Source organism: Dryobates pubescens, chromosome 36 (genome assembly GCF_014839835.1).
Source record: "Dryobates pubescens isolate bDryPub1 chromosome 36, bDryPub1.pri, whole genome shotgun sequence".
NCBI classification, from domain to species: Eukaryota; Metazoa; Chordata; class Aves; order Piciformes; family Picidae; genus Dryobates; species Dryobates pubescens.
Window position 1 is genome coordinate 7,195,785 of NC_071647.1, and position 20,481 is coordinate 7,216,265.

At 60.2% G+C, this 20,481-nt stretch overlaps 1 protein-coding gene across 1 annotated transcript; it reads right to left on the reverse strand.

The window, feature by feature from the left end:
- Positions 1-6,012: 6,012 nt before the first annotated feature.
- LOC128898952 (gametocyte-specific factor 1-like) lies at positions 6,013-19,667 on the reverse strand. Its single transcript, XM_054176635.1, has 7 exons — positions 19,646-19,667; positions 17,676-17,887; positions 15,876-16,002; positions 14,885-14,962; positions 14,276-14,336; positions 12,311-12,564; positions 6,013-6,125 (listed from the first exon to the last, which is right to left on the reverse strand). Exons 1-7 carry the CDS (start codon positions 19,665-19,667, stop codon positions 6,013-6,015), a joined length of 867 nt encoding a protein of 288 aa, XP_054032610.1.
- Positions 19,668-20,481: the final 814 nt, after the last annotated feature.

Consider the following 20,481-nt stretch of genomic DNA (forward strand, 5'->3'; position numbering starts at 1 on the left):
CACACCTGTGCTGACCAGGACTTATTTAGTGGTCCCGACTCTATCACGGTTAACCCTTTCCCTTCAATTATAGCGTATCCTGACACACGCTTTCCATCCACCAGTCGAGATGATCCATCAACAAATAGTTTTTCCCCTTCACCTAATTCTTCCTCCTCCAAGTCTGGGCGGATTTTTGTCTGTTCTTCTATAACTGACAAGCACTCATGTGTTAGGTTCCCTTCTCCGGGTGTCCCATACAAGAATTGAGCTAGGTTCTGTAGGGCGGTGACCTCCAAAGATAATTTGGGGGAGTCAAGCAATACTCCCTCATACTTTAGAAGGCGGGAGTCCGTAATCCATTTTTCCGCCTTTTGCCGCAATATCCCTCGGATATTGTGAGGGGATAGTACTCTCAACTCTCCATTCAAGGTAATCTTATTAGCCTCTTCGACAAGTAACGCACATGCCACTATGGCCTGTAAACAAGTAGGCCATCCTCGACTCACCGGATCCAATAATTTAGATAGGTACCCCACAGGTTTCTTTCTCCCCGCCCAATCCCGGGTTAGTACCCCATACGCGGTTCCGTCTTCTATATTTACAAACAAGTAAAAGGGTCTCTTTGTATCCGGTGAGCTCAATACCGGTGCATTGACCAAATCCTGCTTCAATTCATCCAAACTGTTTTCATCTTCTTTACTCCACTTCAATAATCCTTCCTGACTTAATTTGTTATACAAAAACTTTACTTTTGCACTATATTTTGCAATCCATTGTCGGCAGTATCCAACAAGCCCTAATGATTGCCTCACCTGCCTTTTATTTTTGGGGGCTGGCATCTCTAAAATTCCTTTTACCCTTTCGGGTCTATCTTCTTCTCCCCCTTTCTAAGATAATGCCCTAGATACTTCACCTCTTCCTCAACAAACTGTAATTTGGCCTTCGATACCTTTAATCCCTTTATACTCAAAAAGTTCAATAACTGAATACTTTCCTCCCAGACTTTTTCTTCTGTGTCACCGGCAAGGAGTAAATCATCTACATACTGGATAAGAACCACCCCTTCCCTGGTCTGGTGTTCCTGTAAGATTTGCTCCAAAGCTTGTCCAAACAAATGCGGGGATTCTGTAAACCCCTGGGGAAGCACCGTCCACCTCAACCGCTGCCTTTGATGTGAGATAGGGTCTTCCCATTCAAAGGCAAAATAATCCCTACTCCGTTCATCTAGGGGACATGCCCAAAAGGCATCTTTCAAGTCTATGACACTATAATATTGCTTTTCTGGACCCAGTCTACTCAACAAAGTATATGGATTAGCTACCACTGGAAAACGAGCAATGGTTCTTTTATTGATTTCCCTTAAATCATGCACTAATCTGTATGACCCATCCGCCTTCTTCACAGGCAAGATGGGGGTATTGAAAGGGGACATACAGGGTTCTAAAAGACCCTTGTCCAAAAGTCTCTCTATCTCCGGTTGCAATCCTGCCTTTCCCTCAGGGGAAATGGGGTATTGCTTTATACGCACAGGAACTTCTGGATCCTTAATAATAACTGAAAAAGGGGTTATATTCAATTTTCCAACACTTTCAGGGGTGTACCAGACCTCTGGGTCAATCCTCGCCTCATCCTCCACCCTTAAGGGGCAAAGTCTAATCTTTATTTCCTTATTCACTACCTCTATGTTAATACCTAACTCAATAACTAAATCTCTACCTAGCAGATTAAAATCCGCTTCTGGAACTAGCAAAAGGTTTCCTACTCCTATCCTTGAGTCCGTCTCTATTAACACATCCTTTATTACTGAGACCGTAAAGGGTTCGCCCTTAGCTCCCACTACTTGAGCCACTTCCTTAGATAAACTACACCCTTTTGGTAATTTTTGCACAGTTGATCTTTCAGCTCCAGTGTCCACTAAGAACTCAACCTCCCGTTGCTGGGGACCAATCTTCAATTTTATCAAGGGCTCCTGATGTCTCTGGGTCCCCAGCAAGTAGAGCCCCTGACCCCTCTAATCTTCCTGAAACTCTTTTTCATCCTTTAATCTTTTCCTGCACTCCCTCTTAAAATGCCCTTTTTCCCCACAGTAATAACACACACTAACTTCTCTCCTTTCTGCCGACATTTCCTTTCCCCGCCTTTGTCCCCCACCCGGTCTTGTCCTGTAAGAAGCTCCATCCTTCTCAGCCTCCTTCACCACCGCTACCATAATCCTAGCCTGCCTGCGCTGACTCTCCTCATCCCGTCATACATATACCTTCTGTGCTTCTCGTAGTAACTCATCCAAACCTCTGTCCTGCCAATTGTCCATCTTTTCCAATTTCTTACGAATATCTTCCCATGATTTAGCTACAAACTGTGTTTTTAAGAGGGCCTGTCCCAGTTGGGTCTCGGGGTCCAAACCTGAGTACATCTGCAGGTTTTTCCTGAGACGTTCCAGCCACTCAGTAGGTGATTCATCCTTCTTTTGACTCTCTTTGAATGCTTTGTTAATGTTTTGTCCCCTAGGTACCAGCTCCCTAACTCCCTGTATTATTATTGTCCTAAGGTCTTGCATGTGGATTCGGTGTTCTAATTGTTGATGATTCCAATTTGGATTTTGTAAGGCCCATTTGGTATCTGCCAGTGGCCCCTGGGCATGCTGAGCATCCCAAATTCGCATACCCGCTCTTCTAATCATGTTTCGTTCTTCTGCCGCGAATAGAATACTAAGGATGGATTGCAATTCTTCCCAAGTATAAATGCTAGGTCCTAGGAATTGATCCAACTTCTCCGAGACCCCTAAAGGATCTTCTAACAGATTTCCCATTTCTTTCTTAAAGTCCCTGATGTCCCCGGAATTCAAGGGAACCGATACGAACCCTATTATTGGGTTCGGGCCCTGACCTCCAATAGGCATTTCCCGGAGTGGATACAGGTTCTGGTATCGTTGTGCCCGTCTCCGAGTTATAGGTCCCTCCGGTGTCTCTTCAGAACTGCTACCTGGATTATAAGTTTCCACTAAAGGTGTCCCATTAGGAGGCAAGTCATGGCCCTCCAGAGGAGCACGTGGGACCAAGTTATGGGCTTCTGCTGGAGGTCTATTGGGGAGGGGGTTATTTGGGGGAGGAAGAATATATGGTGGTAGAATTAATGACGACGACTCCTCCTTTCTATGTTTCCCCTTCTCTTTTAATGGGTACAATGAAGCACCAACTGCTGGTTGTGTTGCCCAAATACCCGCGTAATCTCTCTCCTCCTGATTTACAGGAGTTTTATCATTCACCCACAGACTAAGTTTCTGCCTCACCCAGTCTTCCGATGACCCAAACATTGGCCAGAAAACATTTGGGGAGATTTCTTTCCCTCCCCAAACAACTACACAGTAGTGAATCATTTTTTCCCTCGTCTTGTTTTTAATATTCGGATAATGGTTCCAATTATCCAACATGAATCCTAACGGACTGTCCCCGGGTATCGGGGGAAGTTTCATAGGGGTTGAAGACTTGCTCCTCCCCTGTCCCATCTTCTGGAGTGCCTCTCAATCACCCGATGTTCACTCGCTTCCCGTTCCGTGGCTCACGCTCTCGCGAGCAATGAGAACCGCACTACTGAGGGTCCACACTCGCTTGGGGAATCCGAGCTGCCGGTTCCCCTCTCACACTCACACACAGTCACTGCAACTCCAGGATCCCTGACCCAGACCGAACGGTTCCCGCAATTACTCACGCGGCCTGCGTCTTCGTCCGGACCTTTGTGCACAAAGTTTATAGGGTCTGCCGGCTTCCCTTTGCTCCAGTACCTTGAATTTAGGTTCGTCGGTACAACCAGGGTGAGGTTGGACCACCAAGGCCACTAAAAAATCAAGTGGGGCGCCCCCTTGGAATGGTCACAAGCCCAACCGCTTACGTTGTATCCGAGTCACGGCACCAAATTTGTTATAGAATTTTATTAAACACAATACATCAACGAATAGAAAATTTATTAAGTAGCAAGGCAGGAGCAAACACAGCGCTGGGCGACAGGGGAGTCTCCGCTCCGCCAACTGCCGCGCTTACGGCGAGTTCCAGTCCCCCTTTATAATCTTCTTCCTCTTGGTTGACGCCCTCCCTCTCGAAACTTCGTGACTCTACTCTGCGCATGTGTACTCAGTCTCTCTAGGTCTCCCCTGCCTCCTGTTGGTCGTAGTGATGAAGATCGGCAGTCTTCCTCAGTAGTTCTTTGGATAGCAGTTTTGGTCCCGCCCCGTGGGTGTACTTATGTACACAGAGTGTGGTTCTATGGCTAAAACGAATCAGGATGTACATCTCATTCTATCACAACAGGAGGAGGTGGCTCATGTTTTGTCCTGCTGGGACTGGCTGCAAGGGGTCCCTCCAGAGGCAGCAGTGCTGCAGCAAGCAGCCCTGCAGCAGCCTTCCTCCTGCCCCAGGAGGCAGAAGGCTAAAACGAAGGAGCCTCAGGAGAGGCTGAAGAAAGAGCTCCTGGAGGAGCTGAAGCCTCCTGAGCAGCCCAAGTGGTCCCAGCCCAAAGTGGGAGGTGCAGCAGTGTCAGCCAGTGGCCAGCAGTCATGGTGCCCTGCTTGGCCATCGAGGTGCTGAGCTCTGCAGATGTGCTCAGCACCATCCTCGAGAGCAGGAAGCTGCCCAGGCCAGGGCAGGTAGAGCCCCACAACGCTCAGGTGCTGAGCCTGCCCCGGGGGGACCCTGGGACCCTGTGTCCCAGCAGGTGCCAAGGGCACAGAGCCTTGCCCAGGCTGCTGCTGCTGTCCCTCAGCAGCCTTGTGGCTTGGCTGGGGGCACAGGGAGTGCTCTCTGTGCAGCCTGCTGCCTGTCAGCTGCTCTCCCAGTCTGGAGGGAAAGGTGGTGCCAGGGCAGCCCCTGGGCTTTGCTTCCTTCAGCTTAGCCACTCGGGGCAGAGTCCTCTGCAGGTGCCACCTGTAGGCCCTGGCACTGCTCTGGAGCCTGCCCAGCAGCCTGGGCTGGGGCTGTGCTCCACCTCCCTCAACCAAAGCTGACCAACAGCTCAGTGTCTTTAAGGAGCTGTGAGGCTGGAGGTGCTGGGAGCATGACCCAGGTTTGCTCTTCTGCTTTAGGTCCTGGATGAGCTGGGCCTGGGTCCCTCAGGGCCCCCAACCCCCCCCAGCTTTCACCTCTGGGGCTCACTCCCCAGCCAAGAGGGAGCTGCCTGCAGCAGAAGCCTTCCAGCACTGCTGCCAGGAGCTGCCCCAGGGCCAGAAGAGAAGGAGGCTCCTGACAGTGTCGTGGGTGCCCCTACTGTGCCCACAGTCAAGGGGCCAGGGCAGGGGCCAGGCTGGATGGGGGCAGGGGGGGTGGGAAAGGCTCAGAGTGGAAGGGCAGTGACGAGGGGCCAGGGCCCCAGGCCTGCAGAGATCCCTTCTGGCTGTCCAGAAGAGACAGAGCGCTCTGCTCTCTGCCCTGAGCCCAGGGCGAGACTGGCAGAGACAGAGCCTCACCTGAGGGGGTTCTGCCCCTGTGCTCTGCTGAGACCCCCCTGCAGTGCTGGCTCTCAGGGCAGCTCTCCCCTGTCTCTGCCTTTGCTCTCTTGTCTTGGGGTGAAGAGCTCAGGGGAGCAGGCTGCCCCAGGCAGAGGCCACTGGAGGAAGGCAAAAGCCACAAGCAGCCGGGAGGCTGTGAGGAGGAAGCAGAACTCGGGGGATGGCAGGAGAGCTCTGCAGAGGCCAGCCACAGGACCCCCCAGACATTCCCCTGAGGGGGACCAAAGCCACAAGGGCACTGTGGCACCCCCAGGGAGATGTGCCAGGGGAGCTGTGGGGGAGGAGGGATCTCTCTGCTTCAGGGCCAGCTTGCCCAGGAGGTTCCTCAGCCCAGCTCCAGCACAGCAAGTGCCCAGCTCCTGCTCTCCTTTGCTCCTCAGCAGTGCCTGCAGGTTCCTCTTTCCCTGCCAGGTGGAGCAGCTGCCGCTGGGTGTTGCTTCTCCCTAGGTGGGACACCTCCATGCTGGCTGTGCTAAGGACAGCACCTTGCAAGCAGAAGTTGAGGTCACTTTCAAGAAGCACCCTGTGAAGTGTCAGGGGTCCAGGATCTGCTTCCAGCTGCCCCCAGAGGAGGTCCCTGACTGGGACGACCGCCTGGGCCCCGTCAAGTGGGTGGATACCACCAGGGCCCCAGGTGCCAGCTGGCCTGGCAAGAGCAAGGTGAGAAGCACAGCAGCCACAGCTGCCTGAGCTGCCCCAAGAGGAGCTGCTGCCATCTCTGCTGGCTGAGCTGCTCCTCCTGACAGTGAGTCCACCCCTGAATGGGAAGCAGCAGGATGTGCTAGAGGAGAGGAGGCTGCTCAGGGACCTGAGGGCTCACACAAGATGGGGAAGTCTCTTGGACAAGAGAGGCAAAGCCTAAGCCAAGAGCTGAAGTGTTGCAGCCTGTGTTGGATGGGAGCTCACAGTTTTGAACACCTTTGCACAGCCTGCTGGGGCTTGGAAGGGACCTCTGGAGGTCATCCAGTCCCAACCCCCTGCTAATGCAGAGACCCCCACAGCAGCTTGCCCAGGATCACAGTGACCAGGGGGGGCTGAGATCTCTGCTGAGAAGGAGACTCCACAGCCTCTCTGGGCAGCCTGCTCCAGGCCTCCAGCAGCCTCACAGCAAAGAATTGTCTCCTCCTGGCCAGATGGAGCCTCCTGGGCTTCAGTTTGTGCCCCTTGGCCCTTGGCCTGTCCCTGGGCACGACTGAGAGGAGAGTCTGGCCTCATCCTCTTGCCCCCCAAGCCCCTGCCCCCCCCTGAGCAGATCTCCATTCCCTGGAGCCCAGAGCTCTGCTTTGGATTCAGTGCCTTTGCACTCCCGAGGAGTTCAACCCCCTGCTGCTTGTTTTGGGGTGCAGAGCAGCAGCAGCAGCACTCTGCTGTGTGTGCTGAGGAGCCCCCCAGCACCCTGGGGCTGAGCTCTGAGCCTTGTCTGCACTGAGCAAGGCAGCAGAGCTGGCCAAGGCTCTGCAGAGCAGGGCTGATGCTTGGTCTCCACAAGCATCCAGGTCCTTCCCAACCCAACCCTCCTCTGCTGTGGGCTGTGGGCATCTCAGCAGCAGCTCCTGCTTTGACTTCCCTTGCCCAACAAGCTTCTCCTGGCTGGTGGCTCTGCCCCATCTGCTGAACCATTGTAAGCCCTGCCAGAGGCACAGCAGTCAGAGGCTTTCCAGAGCAGTTCCCTCCCACCCCCAAATGCCCCTTCCCAGCCCCCAGCAGGGTGGTGGCTGCCCCACCCCAGACCCCACCCCAGGGTAAGTCCTTTCTCCTGAGACAGGAAGGAAAAGGAGTTTCCAGAGCTGTTCATCCTTGGGCTGCTCCAGCCACAGCCTGCAGCAAGGAAGCTGGGGGCTGCTGGCTTTCTAGGGGCCAGGAAAAGCAAGGTAGGCCCTGGCAGCCAGGGGCAGTCCCCAGGGCTGTGTTTGCAGTGCTGGTGCCGATGGCTTTGGCCAGCAGGTGACACACAGCCTCTAGCAGAAGGGTCTTGATGAACAGAAAATTCTCATTAACAGACTAACAGAGTAGATAAGAATTTTCCTTGTTAGCTGAATGCTGGAATGCAGGGAGGGGGAGAGGAGTTGGCAGACAGCCTCTGCATAGATAAGGAATAGCAGGATTTTTCAGTGATTTACTTCTGTTAGTCTTGGACAAGAGGGTTTTTTGTATTAGATAAAGGACACCTGGATGATATGTATACTTCTGCTATTTTTAGATAGATAACCTTTGTATAGATAGGAGGCATCTGGGCTTTTCTGTGAAGTATTGACATACCACAGATAACTTTCTGTATAAAAGTTTGCCCCAAACTCTCTGAAGACACACAGGCCTTTTGAAATGATTCTACCTGTGTCCGGCGCTGAAATAGAAGCATAATACAAGAAACTTACTGAGTCTCTTGTGTACCTTTCTCTAAGTCAGTCTCCTGCTGCCATCTCCATGGGATGAGCCCTGGGGATGTCCTCCCCAGCCCCTCTGTGTGGCTGCTGCTGGAGGCTCCCTGCTCAGCGGGGTGCTCAGGGCCCTGCTCAGTGACTCTTCCCTCTTCTCTTTGCAGCTGCTGGAGCCAGAGCCAGAGGCAGCTCACAGTGTTCAGGAGAGCAGCAGCTGTGAGCTGCAGCTTCTCCTCAGCAGCCACAGAGGACTTGTGGAAGGGCTTCTGAGCTGCTCTGCTCTCTACCTGTCTGCAGTCTCCTTGCTATACAGCAGCAGGGTCCCTGCCTTCATTCCTCACCCAATGGCCCCTGAAGCGGGGAAGAGCAGCAGCTAGGGAGCAGTGCTGTGCCAGGACTGGCACCCCAGGGCTCCTGCTGCTGCTCCTGTGTGCCACAGGTCAAATGGGAGTGGTTGTGGCTCCAGAAAGCTGCAAGCTTGGCAGCTGAGAGGTGAGAGAGCTGCCAGCAGCTGCCTGTGATCCCCACTGTGGGCCCAGCCCCATGCCTGCAGCTGCACCTTGCCTGTGGCCTCTGGGCTGCAGGGAGGCCTCTGCCCCGAGCCTGGCTGCTTCCCAATGGCCTCTTTGCCTATCTCAGAGCCATTTGCTCCCCCAGGGGTGGGCACCGGAGCCACATCCCCCAGCTGCACAGCAGGCACAGAGCTGCCAAGTCCTCTGCACACCAGATGAGGCTGCCCTGGGAACCTGCTGCTGTGCCAGCCCCGTGCCAGCTGCGAGGCAACTCCCTGGCATGGGGATGGTTGGTGCTGGGTGGGGTGGCTGCAGCCCCAGCTGGGGGAAGGGCAAGAGAGCAGGGAGCTGCCAGTGCCTGGATGTGCCTCAGGAGGGGATCTGCCTTTGCTGCTCGTGCCCCAGAGCTGCCTCCTGCCCTTCTCTCTTTGCAGCCCCCAGAGCATCCTTCAGGCCCTCTGAGCAGCAATGCAGCCAGAGGAGCCCCTAGGTGCTGCCAGCCCTTGGCAGCAGCCTCCCTGCTTCCAGCCCCCATCCAGTGAAGCTCTGACTGCGAAGGCTTCACCAGCCAGGACCCCACCCCAAGCTCCTAGCCCTGCTCCAATCTTCTCCCTTGGGGTGGGAGCTCTGCCCCTTCCTCCCTGCAGCCCCTCAAGCCCTTCTTTGTGCCTTGCTTTCGGTCCCGTCCCTGTGCCCCTCCCCGCTTTGCCTCGCGGTCCTTTGTCCCCCTCCATCCCCCCCCCCTCCCCCCCCCCCGTCCCCTTCCTTGTGCTGCTCGGCTCCCGTCCCGGGGGTCCTACGCCCCCTCCCCTTCCCCGCTTGCGGAGCGGTTCCCTCCCTCCCCCCCTGCTTCGCGGCCGTTCGTCCCCTCCCCTCCTGTGCCCTTCGCGGCAGGTTCCCCCCGCCTTCCCCCTCCCCCTGTTGTGCTGCTCAGTAAAGGTTTGGTTCTTGGGCTCTGCAGAGCTGCTCTGCCTGCTTCTTGCCTCCCCTTGGGGGACCCTGGCACTGGGCCTCCCTCTGTGTGGGCCTGCGTCAGGCCCTTCCTCCTGGGCTGGGGTCCAGTCTGGCTTCCCCTCCTCTGCCACCCCTGTCCCCTCTCACCCCTGTGCCTCCCTTTTCCTGCCAGGGCAGGGCACAGCTGGGCACTGACACAGCTGCCTGCCTGCACCAGCTCCTCAGAGCCACCCTCACAGGTGCCCAAGCATGGCCGGAGCAGGAGGGGCAGGCTGGACACCGCTCTGGGCATGCTGCTGTGCCATGGCCCCAGGCTCAGCTCCTGCCCTACTTCCCTGCCTGGCAGCAGCAGATCTCTGTCTGCTCACAAGCTGCCAGCTTCTCATCAACACTTCCAGCCCCCTCCCCCTTGGTTTGCCTCCTCCAGAGGGGGCTGAGGAGGGGCAGAGCCCAGCTCTGCTGAGCCCTTGCCCAGCTGTGCTGTGGCAGGGGGAGGTGCCCACTCCCAAGCCTAGCTGAGGAGTCTAGGCCATGAAAAGCCCTGGGGGGGGGCAGGGCAGCCCCTCAGGGCCTTGAGGAGGGGAGGAAAGGGAATTGCTTTTGCCCTGGCTGCTGCTGTGCTGCAGTGGGAAGGGGCAGGTAGAAAATGTTCCCAGCTGTAGGGGAAAATTCTCTCTGCTTCGAAGTTCCTGTTCCCAGGGGAGAGAGAGGAGTTGAGTTAGGCTTTGCTGGAGTCAAGGGAGAGTCCCCAGGACAATTCCTGCTGCTCTCTCTCCACTTGCTGGGAGATGCAGCTCCCTTTCAGCCTCATCTCCCTCTCCCTCTCGGCTCAGGGACTCAGGACTGAGTCTGTCCCGGACCACCTCCCACAGGCCCCCCTCCCACGCAGCTCCCCTGCTCCATCCCTTGTGTGCACTGAATCAGCTTCCTCAGCACTCTGGGCGCAGGACTTGATCTCCAGCAGTCTGCAGCCTGCGCTCTGGCCTGAGAGGTCAGAAGTGTAGGCTGTGCTCAGGGTCTTGGCATCCTCTGACAGACTGCCCCTGACTGACCTTGGGTGTGAGAGAAAGGTCTTCTGCAGCTGCTGCTTCCTTGTCCCTGCACACAGGGAAGGGAAACTGTCTGGGTCCCCTCCCTTCTTCTCCTGCCAGCCCCCTCAGCCAGCTCTTCCTTTGTAAAGACACTGCTTCCTGGGAATGCCCTCGGCAGGGAGGCCATGGCCAGGCAGGGAGGCCATGGCCAGGCAGGGGCAGGAGGGAAGAGCCCTGTGGAAGCCCTCAGGGACTCTGAAGCTCCTGGGATCCCCTCTGCTCCGGGGGGCTCACACCAAGGCTCAGCAGCACTCAGCCTAGGTGCAGCAGGGTCCAGGTCTCCTCCTCTGGCAGCAAGCAGCAGCGCAAGGAGCTGGGAGGGGCGCGGCCAGGAGAGCTGAATCCACAGCACAGAGCAGCCTGGCCAGGGTGGGATCACTGCTGGGGCAGCTGCTGAGCAACTGCTCTGTGCCCCCCTTGCACTGGGCTTTAGTTCCCCCTCCCCTCGGGGTGTTCCTCTCCTTGCTGTAGTCACTGATGGATGGTTCCTGTGCCTCCTCGATGAAGCTGCTGTCATCCCACCCCACTGCAGCCCCTCAGCTTTCCCTCCTCTCAGCTCCCCTCCCCAGCCCTCCGGCAGCCAGGAGCAGTGCAGGAGGTGCTCAGCTGCTGGCTGGGCTCAGGCCGCGACACGAGGCCAAAGCTGCCTCCTGTGCTCCCCCTGTGCCAGACACAACTCTGCAGAGCTCAGCTCTGCCCTGGGCTCTCTGCTCACACTGCCCCAGGCTGCTGGCTCCCAGCAGGCCCCAGCAGGCAGGGGGCAGCCCCGGGGCCAGAAGAGGCTCTGCTGAGCTGCCACCAGCCTGGGGCTGGGGCAGAGTCACTGCAGCACCTGCCCCAGTCCCTCCCTGGCTGATGGTTCCCTGCCTCCCAGCAGCTGCTCCTGCCAGGGCACACAGCCAGCCTCTGGGGGAGGGCTGAAGGCTCCAGCACTGCACAGCCTGGAGGCCTGGAAAGGCTTGGGCTGGACAAGACCTTTCAGGCCACCCAGCCCAACCCTTCTCTCAGTCTCCCAAGCCTGGTGCCAAACCCTGGCCCTCAGCACCACAGCTCTGCCTCTTCAGAAGCCCTCCAGGGATGGGCATTCAGCCACCTCCCTGGGCAGCTGTGCCAAGCTCTGAGAGCCCTTTCAGGGAAGAAGGTTCCTGATAGCCAAGCTCAGCCTCCCCTGGCCCAGTTTCAGGCCATTTCCTCTCCTTCTAGCACCTGAGACTAGGGAGCAGAGCCCAAGCCCCACCTCACTGCAGCCTCCTCTCAGGGAGCTGTAGAAAGCAATGAGCTCTGCCCTCAGCCTCCTCTTCTCCATGTGACACCCCCCCCCCCCCCCCCCCCAGCTCCCTCAGCTGCTCCTCCCCAGCCCTGCCCCCTGGCATCGCTCAACAGCACCAGAGGGTAACAAATCCCTGCAGAGGTCTCTGAAAACACCAAGGGAGCCAAAGAACTTTCAAACCTTTTTATTCTAAAGTGCCAACAAGAACCTGGCCAGAACCAACCTGCAGCCCCCCCCAGTCTGCACCTGCTGGCCCAGCTGTGGCTGATGTCCACAGCTGGGAGCCAGAGCTGGGCTTCAGGAGCTGACTCACAAAGGCTCCAAAGGCACATCCAGGAACTTCCTAGGGAGAAGAAGCCTGTGTCAGGGCCAGGTGGCTCCCTCCCACCCAGCTGCAGCTGAGCTCTGGCAGGCTCCCCCTGCCCCCAGGCCTGGCCTGGCAGCAGCTGCCAGCAGAGGAGCACAAAGGGAGGCAATGCTGGGGGCAGGCTGGGAGTGAAAGGTGCAGAAAGCCTGGGAGGGGCTCTTGCAGAGACAGGGCCAGAGGGGCTGGGGCAGCACAGGGCTGCAGCACCCAAGGAAGAGGCTGCCAAGAGCAGGGCATGCAGGCCACAGGGCAAGGACACAGAGGATGGCCTCAGCAGCAACCTCCCTCAGCAGCTGCTGCTGCACCCTACCCCCACCCCCCTCCTGCCCAGGCAGCGGTGGGCAGCCAGTGCTGCTGGAGCCAGAGCTGCCAGCAGCTGTCACCAGTGCAGAAGTGGCAGTGCCAAGGCCACTCCCAGGCTGCTTACAGCTTTTCCATGGCACCTGGGGGAATGGGGAGCTCCTGGGGGCACGAAGTCTGCTGGGCAGCTGGCTCTTCTCTGCAGAGGTGGCCCTGGAAGGGAAAGGTGGGGAGGGACTTGTGACAAGGGCTGGCGGTGCCAGGAGCAGGGACAATGGCTTTGAGCTGGGAGAGGACAGATGGAGACTGGAGAGGAGGGAGAAATTGTTGGCAGTGAGGCTGGGGAGACTCTGGCACAGGCTGCCCAGGGAGGCTGTGGCTGTCCCCTCCCTGGAGGTGCTCAGGGCCAGGCTGGATGAGGCCCTGAGCAAGCTGGGCTGGGGGAGGGGTCCCTGCCCACGGCTGGGGGTGGGAGCTGGAAGAGCTTGGAGGGCCCTTCCAAGCCAAGCATTCTGTGAGCCTCTAAGAATGCTCCTAAGGCACTTGGCTTTCCCCAGAGCAGGGCCAGCAGGGGACAGTGTCCTGCCCCGGGGAGGTGATGCAGCTCTGAAGAGCTCCGAGTGCTGCTCCCAGCAGCCGCTTGGCTCTGACAAGGGCCACAGGACAGCACTGCCCTCGGCTCGGCTGGGCAGGGAGCTGCCCGGGGCAGGACTGCTGCTGGCCCCAGGCTCGGCCCAAGGCCTCTCTGGCAGCTCTGGTGGCACCTGCACAGCTTCTGCACAGCCCAGCCACAGCCCTGGGGTCAGTGAAGCCAGCCCAGGCAGCTCCAGCCGCTCCCCAGTGCGCCGCACCGAGCCCAGGCTGCGCTTGCGTGTTGCGAGAGGGGAGCTGTCTGTTGGCACCCAGCCTGGGGGGACAGGAGGGCACAGGGGGCTGCCACCCACCCCTGAGCTCCACAGAAGCTCAGCAACTGCTGGGGAAGGCTCCAGAGGGAGGCCCCTGGCCACGTTTCCAGTGGCAGCATTGAGGCTCGGCACCCTCCAGCCAGGGCATCCTGGGCTGCACCAAGAGGAGTGTGGCCAGCAGGGCAAGGGAGGTTCTCCTGCCCCTCTGCTCTGCTCTGCCCTGCCCTGAGGAGGCCTCCCCTGCAGTCCTGTATCCAGCTCTGGGCTCTCCAGCTCAAGAAGGACAAAGAAGTACAGCAGAGAGTCCAGAGCAAGGCCACTGAGGTGCTGAGGGCAGTGGAACAGCTCCCAGCTGGGCAGAGGCTGAGAGAGCTGGGGCAGCTTAGCCTGGGGGAGGCTGAGGGGCTTCTGATCAGTGCTGACAGATCCCTCAGGGGGGTGTCAGGAGGATGGGGCCAGGCTCTTTCCAGTGGTCCTCAGTGACAGGGCAAGAGGCAAGGAGCACAGACCTGAGCACAGGCAGCTCCAGCTGAACAGGAGGAGGAACCTCTTGACTGTGAGGGTGGCAGAGCCCTGCAGCAGCCTGCCCAGAGAGGTGGTGGAGTCTCCGTCTCTGGAGACTTTCAAGGCCCTCCTGGATGTCCTCCTGGGTGCCCTGCCCTGGGTGCCCCTGCTCTGGCAGGGGGGTTGGAATGGATGAGCTCCAGAGGTCCCTTCCAAGCCTCTGTCCTCCTCTGCACACCGGCCAGAGGTCCAGCAGGACCTGAGCACAGGCAGGAGGAGCCTGCACTGCACAGCAGAGCAGAGCAGCTCTGGTCCTGCTGGATGCCTCCTCTTGTGTGGCCCAGGCACAGGAGAAAGGAAGCAACCCAGAATCAGCCCCCTGAGAAGGTTCTCTGCTCCTCAGCCTCCTCTTGCCAGGGTTTGTGCAGCAGGAGTCACCCCCCAGGCAGCCAGGCTGGGCTGGGAGCAGGCTGCAGCTGCCCCCTGCACACTGCTGTCAGGAAGCCAGTCACTACCTGCTGATGCCAGCCTTGGTCTCACCCCAGATAAAGAGAGACTCTGGCTCCTCCTGCAGCTCTGCAAGGGAAAGAGAGGCTGTGGGTCAGGGCCAGGAACCAAGAGCAGCTCAGGAACATCTCTGCCATATTTGTGGGACTGTTTGGGGTGGAAAAGCCTTCAGAGAGCCCAAGCCAACAGCCCCATGGCCACCAAAGCATGGCCCCAAGCCCAGAGGTGTGCTGGGGACTCCACCCCCTCCCTGGGCATCCTGCTCCCATTTCTGCATGCTGCAGAGGGAGCAGAAGTTGCTCTGAGGATGACTGTGTCTGCTTCACTGTCATCTAACTGAGGAAGATGAAAGTCAGCAGGTTCCCATTGCCATCACTCCACAGAAGGTGCAGACCCTGGCGTGGGAAGGAGCAGAGGCTTGGGAATGAACCTCCAAGCGGCTGCCAGCAGGGTGGACAGGGCTCTGTGCCACGGGAAGGCTGCTGGCTGCAGAGGCTGCAGGAAGGAGCCTGAGCAAGGAGTCCTACCAGTGCAAGCTCAGGGCAGAGCCCCTCTGGGCTCACAGTGCCCCAGGGCAGCTGGAGGACAGGCCCAGGCAGGAGGCAGCAGCTCCTCACCTGCTTCCCAGTCCTCCTCACACGGTGGTGCCTGCCACGTGCTGACAGCCATCCTCTGGGAGCCCCAGGGCTGATGCACTGCAGGGAGAGAGAAAGCTCAGGCAGGAGCTGTCAGCCCTGCTTCAGGGGCTTGGAGAGCTTTGCACCAAGCTGGGCAGCATCTCCTGGCTGTAGAGCAAAGGCCAGAGAGAGGCCAGGCACAGGCAGGAGCCAGGCACTGCTCCGAAATCCAGCAGCTTGGAATTCCTCTTTTCCCACCGGCAGGGCAAGACTCTGCCCTGGGCCCCAGCAGCAGCAGCAGCACTGCTCAGCCTGCAGGGCTCTCTGCTGGCCTGAGGGCAGCTCTGGAGCAGAGGCCCCTCTGGCTGCACTGCAGTGTGGCAAAGGAGCCACTGCAGGGGATGGAGAAGACTCTGCACAGCACAGGAGGCCTTCTGAAGTGCCTTGGGGGTGCTGCCTCTGCTCAGGAGTGGGAAAGCTCAACTGCACTGCAGGGGAAGGGAGTGCAGCAGCAGAGCAGCCTGGGAGCTCTTGGTGGGAGGCACCTGTTGAGGGTGCCCTGGAGCAGAAGAGCTGAGGGGCTGCAGAGCTCAGGCAGCTGCTTGGCAGAGCTCAGCCTGCACACAGCAGCACCGCTCAGGCCTCTTGGAGGGGAGAAGCTCCACCGGGCCAGAAGCCTGTGCCCCTGCTCAGCAAAGCAGCCCAGCTGCTGCTGCAGCCAACTCAGCCTGCACAGTCTGGGGCACCACCTTTTCATGGCACAGAGGAAAAGGCTGCTAAGAAAACCTGCAGGGCCCCTCAGGAGCACCTGCAACACCCTCCTGAGCCCAGCCCTGAAATCCAAGCACGGGAGGCTAGAGTCTGCCCAGGGCTGCTGGCTGCCACAGCGCCTCAGGGGACAGCCTGAGCTCTGCTGGGCTCGCTCTGGGAGCTCCCCTGACAAAGAGGTCCCCAAGGTGTGCCAGCCCCTGTGCCCAGGGGGGACTCTTACCTATGTCTTGCTCCACAAGGCCTCTGTCAGGGCAGCTCAGGATGTGGTCTCCGAGGCCTGGCTGCGGCACCAGGTGGCGAGCGCTGAAGGGGCAGGTGGCCAACTGCTTGGCCACCTCGGGGTGGCTCTGCAGAGAGCAACACAAACCCATGGCCAGGGCTCCACACCTCCCCCCTGCCTCCCTGAACCACACCAGACACCCAAGGAGGGTTGTGATGCTGCTTGAGGAGACTGAAGAAGGTGGGCAGCAGCTGGAGAGGGAGGGTCCTGCCCCTCTGCTCTGCTCTGGGGAGACCTCACCTGCAGGGCTGGGGCCAGCTCTGGGGCCCTCAACACAGGAAGGAGCTGGACCTGAGGGAGAGGGTCCAGAGGAGGCCACAGAGATGCTGAGAGGGCTGGAGAACCTCTGCTGTGGGGACAGGCTGGGAGAGTTGGGGCTGCTCAACCTGGAGAAGGCTCCAGGGAGACCTTAGAGCAGCCTTCCAGTACCTGAAGGAGGCTGGAAGAAGGCTGCAGAAGGACTCTTCCCAAAGGCCTGCAGGGGCAGGAGGAGAGGCAGTGGCTTCAAACTAGAGCAGAGCAGACTGAGATGGGAGGTGAGGAACAAGTTCTGCAGCAGGAGCTGCTGGAACACTGCAGCAGGCTGCCCAGGCAGGGGGCTGAGGTCTCAGCCCTGGAGCTGTTCCAGCTGAGGCTGCACAGGGCTCTGAGCAAGCTGCTCCAGGGCAGGATGTCCCTGCTGAGTGCAGGGGGCAGGACTGGAGGAGCTTTGGAGCTCCCTTCCAAGCCAGCCCTTTCTGTGCTTCCATGCCTGGGCCAGGTGCTGTTCAGACACTTACCAAGAGCCAAGGCAGAACTAAAATTACTCTCTTCCCATCACAGCCATGGAGAAGCTGAGGCCCCCTCGAGCTGACTGAAATGAAACCCAGCCTGGGCTGAACTCCAAGCCTGGCAGTGGGACTGAGGGGGTTAAAGCACACTGAAACCATCCCAAACCCAACTGAGATGCTGGCCTGGATCCAGCCAGGCATTGTAAAAACAGAATCATGAGGCTGGAAAAGGCCCTCAGGATCCTCAGGCCCAAATGTCAACCCAGCACTGCCAGGGCACCACCAACCCATGGCCCTCAGCACCACATCTCCGTGGCTCTGAAAGCCCTCCAGGGTCAGGGACCTTGGGCAGCCTGGGCCAGGCCTTGGCTAAGCCTTTTGCTGAATGAATTCTTCCTCGTGGCCAACCTCAGCCTCCCCTGGCACAACCTGAGGCCATTTCTTCTGCTCCTGCCACTTTGGGCTTGGGAGAAGAGCCCAGCCCCCACCTGGCTCCAGCCTCCTTTCAGGGAGCTATGGAGAGCAAGGAGGTCTCCCTCAGCCTCCTCTTCCCCACACTGGGCTTGAGAGCCTACAGCTAAAAGCTAAGAAGCTCTGCAGAGCAGGAGACTCCACAGCCTCTCTGGGCAGCCTGCCCCAGGGCTCTGCACCCTCACAGGGACAAAGTTTCCCCTCCTGGTCCCCTGGCACCTCCTCTGCTCCAGCTTGCCCCCAGTGCCCCCTGTGCTGTCCCTGGCCAGCCCTGAGCAGAGCCTGGCTCCAGCCCTGCACATCTTTCTGCCCAGCAGTGGGGGCAGCCCTCAGGCTGCTCTGCTCCCAGCTCCCAGCCCCAGCTGCCTCAGCCTGGCCCCACAGGAGATGTTGCAGTGCCTGCAGCGGCTCTGGGACTCTGGGCTGGCCTGTGAGAACCTTACCCCAGGGAGGAGGACCTGCAGGTCACACACCTCAGGATGCCTCCTCTGCACCTTACCTTCCTGCACTTCACCAGGTGGTAGGGGAAGCGACAGGCTCTGATCTGATGCTGCTTGTTGTAAGGGCACTGCAGCAACCGCTCTGGATCCTGAGCATCTGGCAGGACAGAGAGAAGCCAGCCCTGGTTAGCACCACCAGCACGGGAAGGGGCAGCAGAGCACCCCCCAGGCAGGGCTGTGACCTCGGGAAGCTGAGCCAGCTGCCCTTTGTCTGCAGGCATTCATCAGGGCAGGTTCTGTGCAGCCAGAGTCCTTGTGAAGTTGGTGGCACTGGGCTGTGAGGCAAGGCAGAGGCACCCAGCAGGGCGGCTCTTGGGGCTGCCACGGGGGAGGGCACCACAAGGTCTCAAAGGCAGTGGTGACAGCAGCACTTCCCCAGCTCTCAGAGCGGAGGCAGGGGGATGCTGACACCCCCACGGCCCTCAGCTGCCCCCTCAGCCTGAGCCAAAGCTCCTCCCACCCACAGCTGCTTTAGTTGCAGGCAGGTGCCAGGCAATTGCCTTTGCTTCCTGAGGAAGCGGAGTGCCCAGCACGGTGTCTGGCAGCTCGGAGGGAACAGCTCCTAAGCCAGGGCAGTATTTAGGAGCTGAGGAGTTACCAAGCTGGCTGCAGCCCCTGGAAGCCAGGCAGCCACCAGCGAGGCAGCCTCAGGGCAAGCACCCAGGATGCACATTGGTTATGTCTCTAAACAATGAGGAGAGAAATAGGAGCAGCTGAGCAACTTGGTGCGGCTGCAGGGCCCTGCTGGCTGCAGGGCCCTGGGTTAGAGGACCTTTAAAGGCCCCTTCCCACCCAAAGCATTCCATCAGTCTCCACCAGCCACATCCCCACGTTCTCGGGGGGGAAGAGCAGCAGCCAGGAGGCACAGCCAGGTCTCCCCACAGCTGTGGTGCTGTAAAGCAGCCAACACAGAATGCCAGGGGCTGCTCAGCAGGCACAGTTAGCCCGAGGCTGCAATGAGCAAGGCCTCCAAAGCAGCACCATGTGCACAGGGGAGCCCTGTCCCGAGCCCCTGCCCACAGCAGCCCTGGGAGCCTGCACCTGCAGTCAGCTGAGACATGAGGCACAGCTGGGAGCAGCACTTCGACCCCATGAAGTCACTCAGCTACCCGGGATCACAGAGTGCATTGGGTTGGAAGGGACCCTGCAAGGCCACCTGGTCCAACCCCCTGCAGGCAGCAGGGACAGCTCCAGCTGGAGCAGGCTGCCCAGGGCCACATTGAGTCTGCCCTTGGACGTCTCCAGGGCTGGAGCCTCAACCACCTCCCTGGGCAGCCTGGGCCAGAGCCTCCCCAGCCTCCCTGTGCAGAACTGCCTCTGGTGGCCAACCTAAAGCTACCCTGCTACGGTTCCAAACCACTGCCCCTGGGCCTATCCCCACAGTCCCTCCCCAGCCTGCCTGCAGCTGCCCTGCAGATCCTGAACTGCAGCTCTGAGGGCTCCCTGCAGCCTTCCCTTCTCCAGGCTGAGCAGCCCCAGCTCCCTCAGCCTGTCCCCACAGCAGAGGTTCTGCAGCCTCTGAGCATCTTGGGGGCCTCCTCTGGAACCTCTCCACCAGCTCCAAGTCCTTCCTGCGATGAGGGCTCCAGAGCTGGCCCCAGCCCTGCAGCTGAGCTCTCCCCAGAGCAGAGGGGCAGGACCCTCCACTCCCCATCTCTGGCCAAGCTGCTTTGGATGCAGCCCAGGCTGCCCTTGGCCTCCTGTGCTGCCAGTGCCCACTGCTGGCTCCTGCCCAGCTGCTCTCCCCCAGCGCCCCCAAGGCCTTCCCTGCAGGGCTGCCCTCAGCCTCCCCCCCCCGGCCTCGGCTGACCCCCAGGGCTCAGCCCCCCAGGCCAGGCCTCACCCACAGCAGCGTCGGCCCGTCCCAGCCTCGGCAAGCCCTGGGCTCAGAGAGCCGAGAGACGGAGCCGCGGCGGGGCCGGCCCTCAGCGGCCTCCTCCCTGCCCTGCAGAGCCCCTCCGAGCCTCACCGAAGCCTTCTTGCAGCTCCATGGCGAGCAGGGCCGAGCCGAGCCGGGCCGAGCCGAGCCGAGCCGAGCCGAGCCGGGCCGGGCCGAGCCGAGCCGGGCCGGGCCGGGCCGGGCCGAGCCGAGCCGGGCCGGGCCGAGCCAAGCCGGGCCGGGCTGAACAGAGCCGGGCCGAACAGAGCCGGGCCGAGCCGAACAGAGCCGGGCCGAACAGAGCCGGGCCGGGCCGGGCTGAACAGAGCCGGGCCGAACAGAGCCGGGCCGAGCCGAGCCGGGCCGGGCCGAGCCGAGCCGAGCCGAGCCGAGCCGAGCCGGGCCGAGCCGGGCCGGGCCGAGCCGAGCCGGGCCGAGCCGGGCCGAGCCGAGCCGGGCCGAGCCGAGTCGCGCGGGGCAGGGCGGGGGGGTGAGGGTCGCGCGGGGCAGGGCGGGGGGGTGAGGGTCGCGCGGGGCAGGGCCGGGCGGTGAGGGTCGCGCGGGGCAGGGCGGGGCGGGGCGGGGCGGGGCCGGGCCGGGCCGGGGCCTCTCCTCCCGCCGCGCCGCGCGCCAGAGCCCGCGCGCGGGGCCCCTCCCGCCGGGAGCCGTTGCCGAGGCAACGCCGCGCGCGGGGCTCTCTCTGCCCGGCGCCGTCGCGTGCGGCCGCGGCGCGTGCGGAGCGGAGTCCCTCCGAGAGCCTCTGAGGCCTCTGGGCTGCAGCAGAGCCTCCTGGAGTCCCAGCTGCGACCCAGCGCTGCCAGGGCCCCGCTCAGCCTGGCCCTCGGCGCCGCATCTGTGCGCAGGCAGCGGCGGTGCCGCAGGCAGTGGCGTCGAGGGCAGCCTCGGCAGCGGTGCCGGTGGCAGCA